At 40.3% G+C, this 14,388-nt stretch overlaps 1 protein-coding gene across 3 annotated transcripts in view; it reads right to left on the bottom strand.

The window, feature by feature from the left end:
* Window positions 1–1,809: 1,809 nt before the first annotated feature.
* Window positions 1,810–14,388, bottom strand: part of LOC127362938 (CREB-regulated transcription coactivator 2) — a 46,513-nt gene continuing 33,934 nt past the window's right edge. For all 3 annotated transcript variants that reach the window (XM_051399326.1, XM_051399325.1, XM_051399324.1), the window contains 3 exons: window positions 12,825–12,896; window positions 10,819–11,023; window positions 1,810–9,651 (listed from right to left, as the gene is read on the bottom strand). In XM_051399326.1, the coding sequence (XP_051255286.1) occupies window positions 9,461–9,651; window positions 10,819–11,023; window positions 12,825–12,896 (468 nt within the window). In that variant the 3' untranslated portion in view covers window positions 1,810–9,460. The remainder of the gene's footprint in view (window positions 9,652–10,818; window positions 11,024–12,824; window positions 12,897–14,388) is intronic.

Raw genomic sequence — 14,388 nt, forward strand, 5'->3', positions numbered from 1 at the left:
CTAAAATTCAGACTTACGATGATTAAAATTCAGTTTTGCTTGTTAGAATTAAAGTAATTATTCTTTATTAACCAGCTACGTGTTATCCTACAATATAAATGATTCATGGAATTAAAACCTCCTAAATTCAGAGATTTGCTTTATTTTTAGTTAATTATCTTTAATCAGCAATGATTTTGAACAATGAACCACGAACATTAAACAATTTAAGAAATCAGAAAAGTGCTCATTTATTCCATCACAGTGTGACGGAGTTTATGCTTTTATTTTGAAGCCAGAGCCCCTCTGTTTCCGGTATGATTGTGTGTCTCTTGACGCAGCCGCAGATGAACGGCTGAATTTCTGAAGATTCATTAATGAAAATATAAAGATTCTGCTGTGAACAATAATGTGTGTCTGACATATTATTAATATTATTAATATTGTCGGAAAGCAATTTTAAATGTTAACTTTGAGCTTAATAAATAGCCGTTATTATTTAAACATTATTATTATTATTATTATTATTATTATTATTAATAAAATATAATTTGTTTCCAATACTTTTGTTTTGTTTTGTTTTTGTTAGTAACATAAAGGGAACTATATCTAATATCTATCTCTACATTGTTGTGAATGTCAATAAAGAATATTATTGTTATAATTATTATTACTAATAAAATATCTATTTTAAAGAAAGTTTTTCAATACTTTGGTTTTGTTATGTTTTTTGGTCAGCACTTTACAGTGCGGTGGTATCAGTACTTTACAGTGTGGGATCAGTACTTTACAGTGTGGTATCAGTACTTTACAGTGTGGTGGTATCAGTACTTTACAGTGTGGGATCAGTACTTTACAGTGTGGGATCAGTACTTTACAGTGTGGTGGTATCAGTACTTTACAGTGTGGGATCAGTACTTTACAGTGCGGTATCAGTACTTTACAGTGTGGTATCAGTACTTTACAGAGTGGTATCAGTACTTTACAGTGTGGTGGTATCAGTACTTTACAGTGTAGGATCAGTACTTTACAGTGCGGTATCAGTACTTTACAGTGTGGTATCAGTACTTTACAGTGTGGTGGTATCAGTACTTTACAGTGTGGTATCAGTACTTTACAGTGTGGTGGTATCAGTACTTTACAGTGTGGTATCAGTACTTTACAGTGCAGGATCAGTACTTTACAGTGTGGTGGTATCAGTACTTTACAGTGCGGGATCAGTACTTTACAGTGTGGTGGTATCAGTACTTTACAGTGCGGTATCAGTACTTTACAGTGTGGTATCAGTACTTTACAGTGTGGATCAGTACTTTACAGTGCGGTGGTATCAGTACTTTACAATGCGGTATCAGTACTTTACAGTGTGGTGGTATCAGTACTTTACAGTGCGGTATCAGTACTTTACAATGCGGTATCAGTACTTTACAGTGTGGTATCAGTACTTTACAATGCGGTATCAGTACTTTACAGTGTGGTGATATCAGTACTTTACAGTGTGGGATCAGTACTTTACAGTGCGGTATATCAGTACTTTACAGTGCGGGATCAGTACTTTACAGTGTGGGATCAGTACTTTACAGTGCGGTATCAGTACTTTACAGTGTGGTATCAGTACTTTACAGAGTGGTGGTATCAGTACTTTACAGTGTGGTGGTATCAGTACTTTACAGTGTGGGATCAGTACTTTACAGTGTGGTGGTATCAGTACTTTACAGTGTGGTATCAGTACTTTACAGTGTGGTGATATCAGTTCTTTTACTACAGTACAGGAGCTGGCTGCAGCCCATTAATATGAATATTTCTTTATAAACATAAACAGACAAACAGCTGTTCCAGGTTTCATTTGTTTATTTTCTGGAAAATAATGTGAAGGTACAGTCTCTTTAAAAATCTCTCCTGTTAGCTTCAGAAGCACCTCTGGTTTGAAAACAATGTTCATTATGTACAACACACTCAACATTCCCTGGTTATTTATTACAAGGTTCAAATAAAAATCTGAATGGAACAAAAAAAATGTCAATTTATTACTCAAATAATACAAAGCGGAAAAAAAAAGACGCAAGAGCTCGTTTTTATCCTCCGGAGCCTAAAAACATAAAAACTTAACAATAACATTAATAATGTGAGAGCAATTAATATCATACATCAATAAAAAATATGAAAAAATATGAAATATGGCCTTTAACTGATCCCTAGAGTCTGCACACACACACACACACACACACACACACACACACACACACACACACACAAACTACCTCGCTGGTCAACAGCTCCCCCTACTGGCAGAGTCTGGAACTGCATGTTAACTCACAACATTATTATTGCATAACAGCAAGATGCTTCACACACACACACACACACACACACACACACACACACACACACACACACACACACACACACACACACAAATGTTACAAACAGGAAAACACAGATGGGGAAATTATGGGATGTTTTGACCTTCTGAGTGACACCTGTTCTTATTAAACAAAGCGTAAAAATAAAATGATGCTTTTAAAATGAACATTTAACTTAAACCCCCCCCCCCCCTCAGAAATCGACAGATTTTGTTCCTCGCCGCCGTCTGAACACTTCCTGTAACGTTCAAAAGACTTTAAATCTGATTTCCTTCCGAACCTGATTTTAATCCGACGTGTTTTTGGCGCTCGGTCTGAATCCTGTTTTAACTGTACGAGACTGAATCTGAAGAGTTTTCTGTACGAAGAGATTTCACTGCAAGAAAATCAGGTAATAAGAAGCCATTCAGTCCCACAGTTCTGCTCCTTTAAACCAGCGGTTCCCAACCTCTTTGGGGACCACAATTTTAAAGATACACACAGTAGGCCGACATTAATGAAACTATAACAACCAAAGAGCTACAAGAACGAGCGTCAGGGAGAAGAAGAAGCTTATTGAGTCTGTATGATTGTTAAAAATAAAAAAAAATACTTAATACAGACGGAGAGTTGTATAAAAAGGTTGTAAAAATATCAGGAAAACTCATCTGATTAATATTCACAGGAAATAATCAGTTATTGTGTTCACTGTTATTGTTTAATATAAATTAATATACATAAAATCTGTAATTTACTCTGGGTCGCTTAAAGAAAAAGGTTGGGAACCACGGCTTTAAATCCTTTAAGTCCCGCCCCCTTTCTGCTCTGTGCTCCAATAACAGTCGAGCAAACCTCGGTCAACTTCCTCCTTTCCTGCCCTCCTCGAGATTTATACATATTTATATAGATGTGTGTGTTGCTTTGATCGTTTGACCAAACTGTGGCTCTTTTCAACACAGACGAGGCTAGCACGTAGCATATCTGAGCACAGGAAAGGAGAAAGTTAATCGAAGAGGAAGCTCGAGGTCCTCCAAAAAGGGGCGGGGCTTAGGAAGGATCAACTGATCAGACCCATACTGTGCTGTCGATTGGCAGATTAACGGTGAAGAGTATGAAATAGTCTTAAACTCTCTCTCCCGGGTTGAGAACCGATGTACTTGAAGTGAAAACATGAATCTGGTTTAATGAACTGCTACTTTAAAGATTTTAGGACATTTAATGACTTGTTATGAGATTTTTCTTTGCAGCGTTTTCAACTGACAGAAGCTCAACTTCCTGTCGACAACACAGAGAAACTCATCACGGACACGAAACCACAGAAACATCAAACCCTCAGTGCTTCAACTTCCTCTCCCCTCCTGGTTGTAACTTTAACGCAGTAACTTTTTCATCCAACATGGCTGCACGAAGCGACTTCCCCGCCCCCCATTAAAAAAAAAAAACGAACCCACAGAAATCTCGCCGGCTGCCGGCGCCGACAGCTCTGACCTCCGCTGAACGCCGACCTTCCCAGAATCCCCCGCAAGCAAAGCTCTCGTTCTATCCAACAGGTGACTGAAAAAGGGTCAGAGGTCAGAAACAGAAACTCCAGGAAGTAGTTCTGCCATTTATACCAGATTTGATCGACTACAGAAGCCCAGAGAGGACACAGGTAAGCTCGTGGACCTGCAGAGGGAACCAGCCTCATCATCATCTCCACCAGCATCCTTCAACAAACTCACACCAACCGACCGTCTAAGAGCATTAATCACTTCAGCTGAACGTTCACCTCGCCGTGTCTCCGGATCCACGCGGACCCCAGACCTGCTTCTTCTAATTCATGGCACCGCCAACAGTCTGTTGAACATTTATTTAACTTTACCATTAAAAACAAAAGATAATCGATTAATAGAAAAACAGGCAACCTGAATTCAGCTTCCTAAAACTGGATTTGCGGTAATTTGTACTTTTTTTATTTTTTTAAAAAGTTCCAGTGTGAAGAATTTAGTTGCATATTGTGACTTCCTCACTTCACCCTCCACTTACAAGTGTGTTGGAGGAACTACGGTGGCCGCGAAAGATGTACACGGCCCAATCTAGAGCGAATGTTTGGTTTGTCCGTTCTGGGCTACTGTAGAAACATGGCGGTTCAACATGGCGGCCTCCGTAGAAGAGGACCCGCTCCCTCTGTAGATAAAAACATATTATATTTTTCACACTGGACCTTTAAATTTTATAATTTCCTCTTGAAACAATAAAACAGCTAAATGACAAATAAATATAAGAAATAAATGTATATTTAATCTTTAATGCTTTTGCTGTCCTGAACAAATCAATTTAATAAATAAATAAAACCGGAAAAGCTCAATCTCTTTCATTGTGTGTTGATGCTGGCGCCCCCTGTGGACTAAAGCGGTACTGTTTCTACCACCTGGTTTCATTGATTTCAAGGGGAATCCGACGCGGACACAGACTATTGGCAGACATCAATATGTGTGTTTATGACACTCATCGAGAGGCATCAGTATTACAATTCAGTTCATAACCAGTTAAAAACGTTATTTTAAGGTTATTTTTACTCTTTTCTATCGCGTTCACCTTCTCGCGGCCCTTAACGGGGGTCCCGCCCCCAGGTTAGGAAACACTGCTGTAAAGGACGGGCTGTGGTTTTCTGATTATTTTAAGAAAATTGACTTCAGTTTTCCAGTTTTCTATCTTTAGAAAATCTTTCTCAACGCAAATTATTCTAAACTCTTTAAACTTTAAACCGAAAAACGTTCCTCAGACCTCGAATGTTGTCCGAAACCAGACTCAATAACTCAAATACACAACTGACGGCCATCCAGAAGCTGTGTGAAGCTCACAAACAACAACAACAACAACAACAACAACAACAACAACAACAACAACAACAACAAGGGGACGTGGGGTTGACAACAGTATTTCCTTTCACAACAACGCGGACTCTAACTGCTCACACGAGGAGACACATGCAGCTAATTGTTTCACAAGCTGTTGTTCAAAAACTCTCCGACTGCGACTTCAAACTTCTACAAGCTGTTTTTTTTTTCTTTCTTCTCTCTTAAATATACTGTATTTTTTTTTTTTTTTAAAAGATATTATGTGCGAAATTATATACATACAGATTTAGACCACTTTGGATTAAAAAATAAAACTTCTTTATAGTCAGAATAATATTAATAATAAGATTTTTTTTTTTTTTTACCTTTGTTACATAAAAACATGTTGCCATGCTCCAGCCCCCCGAGGGGGGGGCTGAAAACACAGGTGCAGCAAGTGCAGGCAGAGAGGGCGGGGCTAAGGGCTGTCAATCACAGTGACTGGGGTTAAAGGGCAATCCCGCCAAAAAACTGCATTTGGGTTGTTGCCTAAAGTTAAAGTGATTTATTTTGTGAAAGAGGATTTTAAGTGAACAGGAAGTGATGTACAGGTGTACTCCAGGACACTGTGACATCACTGCTGGGTGTGGTTAAAGGTGCACACAATTTAGGGATTATTATCTATTAATCTGCTTATTTTCTCAATTAAAAGATGAAACATTCGGGCTACAAATTGTCTAAACACAGTGAAACATAAAACCCGAGGAGACGTCTTCAAATGTGTTCGTATGTCCGACCCACAAATCTACACGATTACGATTATTGACCGTTCACAGCTGAGAACCTGGAACCAACACTGAAGTGACAAAACATGCTTTTGGTCTCCGATTGCTGATTTCACGGGTCATGACTGTACGGGGAGTAAATTTATACACAAATCACTTGTGATGTTGGTAAATTAAACCGAATCCTGTCAGAGGAACGGCAAACGACTCTTTCTTATCAACACAAGCTTTAGGTGCAGTTGTTATTTAACAGTAACAGCGGTTGTGATTTGCCCGATCAGATGCAGGACTGGTGGAAAACATTGCTACAGAGCAAACACAACATGAGCTCGCAGATTGTTTAATAGTTTTGCAAGTAAAAATGACTTCAGATAGATTCTCTGTGACAGATTTATCGACTATTCCTCTTGTGAAAGGAAGATTAAATCTAGAGCTCAGTCAACTGACATAAAACCAAATATTCTAATCTAATTTTGATAATCAACTGATTGCTTCAGTCCTTCTTGAAGCTAAAATACTAAATATTCTTCAATCTGATCTCTCTAATGAGAGGATTTCGTTTTTCTTTGGGGTCTTTTGGTCGGACAACAAAAGGCATTTGAAGATGTGATGTTCTACTTGTGACTTTGTGAACTGGACTTTCTTTATTTTCAGTCAAATGATTAACTAATGGAGAAAATAATGGGCAGATTAATCTATAATAAAGGATCCATATCAAGACAGTAAACTTGTACACACACAAGTTATTAACAGTTGGGTCTTTTTTTGGAAAATGTCTGGTTAGATAAAACAGCAACATTAACATTGGTGGGATTGCCCTTTAAAATGTTGACCTGAAAGGGCGATAAAGCTCAAGCCTGAGGGGCGACTGTAGCTGTCTTTCAAACATTTCAAAGGGAAAAAGATGCAGATTTGTGAAGTCGGGGTTTCTACACGCATTTAAAAGCACTGAAAGAAGCCTGCTTTCCCCAGAGGCGTCCAGAAACCCTGCTTCCCATCTGCCACTCATTCACTCCTCCGTCTGTCCGTCAGCAGACGACACATTCAGTTTCATTGTCGAAATGCATAATTCTCTATTAAAAATGCAGCCAATCAACATGTGACTACAGGCAAGTGCATCCGAGGCATTGTCAGCGCATTCTTCTTCAGCAAGACGCGAACTTCTGTCTGTTAGAGGGAATGTGGACGAGACTGAGAGCTAACAGACAGCAGCAGGCACAGGAGGCTGAAACACGATGCTGCACAAGGTACACGTGTTTGGGGAAGCTAGACTTAACACGACCTGGATCACAGAGATGGAAACTGACATCCAGGAACGTAAGAGAGCTGCTCAAATGCAAGCAGAAAAAGACAAATTGTTAATTCCCCTTATTGCACACGCTGTGACGTGTCCATACGCCTGCAGACAGTCGCATGTTTCAGACGCAGCAGCATGTTTCAGGCTTAGATAAACTCGTCTAGCTGGCAGTGATGTAGAAACTTAAAGATCAGTCCCTCCAGGACTTCACTGGATTTTTTGGGGGGATTGTTGCCGCCTGTCAGATTACACGGCAGATTTTCTTAAAAAAATGGAGATGTATGCATGACATTGCGAGACAAAGTGAACATTAAAGGCAACTTGTTCCAGTGCGAACAGAAAAAGACTCTTCACATCTAGAAACAAGCAAGTGAGTCTGGAGACAATATGGCTCCCCGTTTTGCGCGGACAATGTTTGGTCATTGAAAGTTTTCACAGAATTCACAGGGATTGGTTGAATGTAAATGAATTTAACTTCCTGGAGGGACTGAAAGATGAACTGATGATCTGTGATCACACAGGACGCTTATTTTATAATTTCTCATGAGCTGAATGCTGCTGAATATCTGAATAAAAGTGTAAATGCGATTTAACGAACAGCGAGCTCTTGCTTTGGTGATTCTTGCTGCAAACTGTAGATCAGCGGCTTTAAATGAAACAATGCATTTTCCTTTTGTTTCTCTATTATAAAGTTAGACAGGTGGACAATAATGCTGCCTAGAATATAACAACCGAGTGGTCAGAGCCTGAAGGATTGTTGTTCAGTTGGTGAAGGATAAAAGATGGAAGGATCAGATATGAAAATACTGAGGTTGCTTTCATCTGAAGAACTTTAAAGGACCAGTGTGTAGGATTTAGTGGCATCTAGTGGTGAAACTGCAGAATGCAACAACCTGAAGTGTGTAGGAGAAACTACACAACACCACCAAAGCAGGTACAGCTGATTAAACACTAATAAAACCATTCCTATGAATATTATATTCCAATTCTGTCCATAGATCCTAAATGTTACACACTGGAGCTTTAAATGGTGGCAGGCAGTATCCTGTTCATTAATTTTTTACCCCAGGATAGCAAAGTCATGCCGTGCCCTACTCTGACTGAGCCAGGCCTTACAACAATGACAGCAATCCTTTTATAACGCATGTACTGGAATCGGTATTGGGAAGGAAATAAAGGCATTGGAACAACTCGACCCAAAAGCACGATAATCGACTCTTCAGCTCACGAGAAAAGAAATGTTTTTAGTTACGTCCTATGTGATCACGGGATAATTTTAAGGACTTTCAGTTGTGTGACATCATGGGGAAGGTCAGACAGACTTGAAAAAAGAAACAGCATATTGGCTTTTTTTTCTTTCTAGCGCCGTACTCACTCCTGAGAGATCAAACATTTAACCTGCTTTTCATTAACTTACTATTTCTTTTGATTCACTCAAACGAGTACAGACCAGAGTAGAACCTCTTTCAGGCTGTTACATTGACTTCTGTGACTGTCAGAGCAGGAAAACCTACTTCTTTTAAAAAATATATAGACCTCTGAGTCATGGCTAAGTTCCTGTCAAAGTGGCTGATAAAGCAGAGGGAAACAGTATTGGCCTCCGACTGGTAGCTTTTTGTTTTTTGTTGCGAGCGAACTTAACGACAGTTTCGGGTAAAACAATCCAAACCGATCACACCGCATGTTTCCTGTGGAGTGATGGCCGCCGTGGCTGCTGGGTGGAGCAGAGAACAGTCAGAGAGCTCAGGGAGGGTCCACACATACCGGGATGCATAATGCTGTTCAAGATCTTCCAAGCGTTTGCTGGTTTGTTTTTTTCTTACATAAAGCCGATGTCACGTGAGCGGTTTATTCCTGCGTGTTTGCATTTACGCGAGTGCATTTTTCATTAACATGCAGATAAGACTCGTACAAGCTAATGCCTAAAAAGAGAAGCATCTTGTTTTTTTCTTGACTTCAAGCATTGCGAGAGCGTTTTCAGTTAAGTGCCTTCGACGGAAAAACTCCCCGCCTCCTTCAGTTCGTTCCGACCTCCGACAGAAGTCTCAGGTCCTTCTCTTTACATCAAAACTCTTGGAGATTCCCCAAGTTCCTTCCAAACCTCGCTCTGCAGACCGTCTGGTTGGGGGAGTGGTGAGTGGGCGGCGGAGCGGCGCTGATCCCGGTTCTCTCCGCCTCAGTCCGGGTGGCCGTCTCTTCGCCGATTCCCACCGAGCTCCTGGAGCAGAGGGTCGTGCGGGGTCACTTTAGCCGGTCGGATCGGAAGGAGTCCTCCACGGCCGGGTCGGCGAGCATCAGGTCGCCGTCCAGCATGTCCAGAGCCAGGGGGTCCATCCTGAGCTGGTCGTCCAGGGAGAAGGGATCCATCTCGAAGCCAGGGACGTGAGACAGAGCGCTGGCGATCTCTTTAGACAGACCTGGCGGTGAGTCGCCTGCAGGGAGGGAAGGAAGGAAGGAGGTAAAATGTGTTTAGAGAGAAATCTCTGGATCTCCTTTACGGATTTTTAAAGTTTAGATCATTATTTGTTTATATTCACAGAGCGTCAGTCTCTGATAAACAGCCTCGTCTTACAGTAGAAAACAACCAAAGAGTTGATAGCATGAAGAAGAAGTATGTATGCTTGTTAAAATCTAATTTAAAAACATAACACAGACAGAGAATTTTATAAAAAGCTCCTAAAAAAATCAGGAAAATTCATCTCTGATCAATATTCACAGGAAATAAAAGTCTCTCAGCGCTGTCTGACTTCCTGTCTGAGCGCACTGGTTCCTGCTGGAGACGTAATTCTCATAAATGTAGTTTCATGTTCAACAACGGTTCAGTAATTTCCTAAAACAGCTGCTTGTTGCAGTTTTTAACGAAGCCCTCATTATGCTGTACGATAATAATGTTTCTGAAACTTTAGCTCAAAGATAGAGTACACAAGGGGAACTGGGTTAAATTATTTCCAGTCTTATTTTCAAACAAATTCACAGATTCACTTCTCTTCAACTTGAGAGTCATCTAGTCTTCACTTCCCCAAAGACCACAGGTCAATTCTCAGGAAGACTGAAAGGAACCAAATAAATCAGGTCCTCTTTCAATTCTCCTGAAAGACAAAATGAGTCTGTTTACCTTCTAATAGTCTGTTTTATATACGTTGCTTTATACTGTTAATATAGAGCCCATTATTTCATCTAACAGTCCACTAGGAGGAGTTGGGTTTGGGTCCATTTATGTATGTACAGATTTTCACATATATCTGTGAAATGTGCTACAGGAGCTGCGATGTAGGGGGCGCTGTTGAGATGTTTTTCAACACCCATGTGCAAGACACATATGAATGTAAATTTCTAAATTTCCTGTCGGGCTTCATGAGTTTCGGAGCCGATTCATTTGGCCCAAGAAGAAGATAATTTGGCCCATGTTCAGACAGAATTTTTAGTTTAAGCTCTTGTGCAGCTGCTTGTGTTCAGACATTTAATATTCTAGTCAAATTAACATGTTTATCATCCTCAAAACCAGGTTTCAAACCAGGTTATTGTCTGGTTTCAGTACTGAAGTTTCACCCGTTATGAACCACAACAATCCAGTTTCAACCACGTTGGTTGATGCTCACCAGTGAGAATGATGTTGGGCACGTTGTGTCGTCCCTCCCCGCCGCTGTAGTTCTGGTTCTGGTTGTTGAGGAGCTGCTGGTCCCCAGGGTCCTGCATGTCCAGGTGCCCCTGGGTGTTGGAGGGGAACTGGTTCTTGTCGGTGCTGCTGCAGCTCAGACCGCTGTGGTTCAGAGACAGACAGTCGCTCTGGTTGTCTGCTGTGAACTGAAGCAGATCCACATGGTAAGATACGGATCCTCCCCGCTGAATACTGAATACTTTACATCCAGATATTGGATATAGGTGCACAGGATCAAACATCTGTGATAAAACCAAAGAATCCTGTAATTCTACCTGAACTGTATTTGAATTTGACCTGATAACGACCTGAGGACCTACACAATGTTCATAATGATACCAGTGAGCCAACATGGCCCCTCGACTCAGTTTGAGATGAATGGAACGTAACTTTAATTGGTATCATTGGTAACGCCTGTGTTTACCAATGATTTCATGTCAAAACGGCTGCTGGGAAAAAGGTCTATTGACTACAGCTTTCCTCTAACTGTAACATTATTTTGGCCACAGCACAGGCTAAATAAAATACAATTTAAATGACAAAAAAACCTATAAAACATTGATTTTTTTCCAGGATTTTTGCTAATTTTAATCCATTTCCAGGTTTTGGAGGATGCATGGGGAACCCTGACAGAGTACTGCAGGTCAAAAGCATCTGACTTTCATCAGGGAATTTGTTCTGAAATCCGGAGAAGACCTTGGGTTTATATTTGGATTTAGATTAACAAACTCATGAGACAGTTTAAAGAAGACAAAGACTTTATTGATCTCAGTAGATTATCTGGGATAAGATAGAAATAACTGTCCAAATTATTCTGGGCAGACTGGAACCGTAAATAAAGACCAATAAAGCAACTTAACCCATCCTAAAGTCTACAAGAAGCCATTAGAGGTCCTATTAAGTCCTTCGACACCTGAGTCAGCACATCTGCTGAAAACATCTGTATAAGTGAATGAAATCTGGCATGAAATCTAGTTTTGCAGCGTTGTCATGTCTGCACTTCAAATAGCCGAGAGGCTGCTCCTCCTGTCGCGCAGACAGAAGTTTGTTTCTGTCCACTATGGAGCCATATAACTGCTGTTTGTGGTTAAACTAAAGGTCTATCTCTGTAGGAATCCTTTCCATAATGCTGTCAGACACTGACAATAACAGACTTTGACCGGCACATTTGTCCCCAAGGATTTCGTTGCGGCCACTGCTGAATGTTTCACAGCTATTTTCTCATCTACGTCGTTGAATTAAGGATTTATTTCCACCGAACCAGAGTTGGTGATTGTTGGAAACACTAACAAAGACGGTTTTGGTAAGTTTTATTTAGTTTCAGTCCAGTTTGAAGTGTGTTTTACAAGTGGTACAAGTGGTTTTGTCAATGGAGTCTAGTCATTAAACTGTAATTAATGAGTGATTTTGTTTTATATTAGTTTTGATAATAATTTGCACTACATCATTTACACAATGTTATTCACATTAGCTTGTAATAAACTCAGTTATTTATTTTTTTCATTTATTTTAAGTGGAAATTCGCGTCCAGGTCGGGCTCGGCTGAGATGCCTGGGCTCTAGTGAAGTAAATGTTGTATATATAACCTTTAAGGCAGGGATCTCACTGGGCCACTGTTAGTGTTGTTATATCACAGGAGGGCCCTGCACTGTTCAACCCACTGACAGTTTATATAACAGACAGAGCTTCAGGGTCCGAGCAGTGTCTTAAACCTGAACTCTATGTAAGGCCAGCAGGGGGAGCTCCACTGGTTGCAATAACACACCGATATAATGCAGTCTTATGGAGAAATGAGCCGACAATGAAACTGATATTCTCGGCTCAACAGTAAACACAACCTGCTGGCTTTAAAATGATCAGTTCAGACACACTGTGGGTGACATCATACCCCCTCCAGCCAATGTTATTTACACTTTATGATGACATCATCTGTAGGTGCGCTGTTACCTGCTGGTTGGATTTGCCTGTGAGCTGGAGGCTCAGATAGGGGTCGTCCAGTAAAGAGCTGAGCAAGGCATCCTGGGAAACATCAAAAAGAAGTCTCGGTTAACCAACAGACACTAAACTAAACTTTAATGAACATTTTGTCCTCCTTTTCTCTCCTGTGGACTTTGCCTGTGTTTTTCCTGCAGTTCCTTGAATGCATTTTTTAAAAATTTTGTATTGTTTCTGTTCTATCTTTAAAATGATTAGATTTATTGTGTGCAGGTTTGCAACATGAGGAGCCAGGAAGCGTGGTGTCTGTCTGTTTGCTGAAAGGTTGATCAGATTTCAGAGTCTCTCAGCATGCAATGACATCTACTCAGCAAACCTCCAGAAATAGCATCAGGTGCTTTTTCTCTTTCATTTCACCTCAGCATTACATCACACACAGTGAGCACGACACCCACGCCTCCCTGATCCCGAGAGGTCAGACAAGAGCTAACTTTAACATTTCTGCCTGTCAATTCATGTATTTTTAAAATGGAGCCCGTAACATGAATGAAAACATCTTATTTTGTTGTTATTTTTACATCAGAAGGAGAGACGACTGAACTTAATCAGCACATGTGCTCATGTCACTAAATGGCACCAACAAAGATATAAGTATGGTCTATACACGTGCATGATCATCCACCGTAACACCGACACTTTAAGAAAAATGGAAATAAGACAAACACATCAACAGTAAATTGTGTGTGTCTGGGTTACACAACTGAACTGGTTCGTACAGGCAGAGCAAAAACACTGAGCATGACCAAATTAATAAAACTGATTCAATCAGTTAATCCAATCAGACATTTCCACTTACTAAAATAGTGCAAAGACATCCGCAAAATGACACAGTGTTTTTGTAAGAGACCAAAACAGATTCAAGCTGCTTATGAAACCAAGTGAGTTGGTCACGTTGAGTCTGGAGTCAGTGGTTACTGGTGTTTGCTCCATAATAACTATCTGATCAGCGGTTGTCCTGTACTAAGAGACGATTAGTTTGCAATGATCACTGTGGGGGTTTCAGAGGTTAATAATACCGTAAAACTAAAACTACCTTTATTTGAGACAGGCCCTTAATTCCTTTCGCACAAAACTGTGTTCTATTAAATTGTTTATTGAAACCAGTTTGGTATAAAAAGTATAGGATAATAATTACAACATCTACATAAAATCCAGTGATCACTGTGCCTCCTTCTGGTTTTTCAGAGGGCTTTTTGGAAGTTAAGTCAAAAAACAACCCACTATTATCTAAAAACAACAACAACAAAACTGACTCAAGATATGTGTCAACACATAAAGTAGACCCTGAAAACTCTCAAAATTAAAGTTGAGGCCTTTTGCCTTCTGAGAGGAATCGAAAACAAGCAGACCCCCACAGTGCAGGTTGTTTATGAAGCTAGCAGACATTGAGCAATGGACACCTGATAATATTCACAACCTGGATTCATTTTTATGAATTTGTTTCATTTAATTTTTGATTCTTTTGGTCAGCAGTGGTCGGCAACCTGCAGCTCTTTCGCCCCCGTCTCAGCAGAGG

Source organism: Dicentrarchus labrax, unplaced genomic scaffold (assembly GCF_905237075.1).
Source record: "Dicentrarchus labrax unplaced genomic scaffold, dlabrax2021, whole genome shotgun sequence".
Taxonomy (NCBI): domain Eukaryota; kingdom Metazoa; phylum Chordata; class Actinopteri; family Moronidae; genus Dicentrarchus; species Dicentrarchus labrax.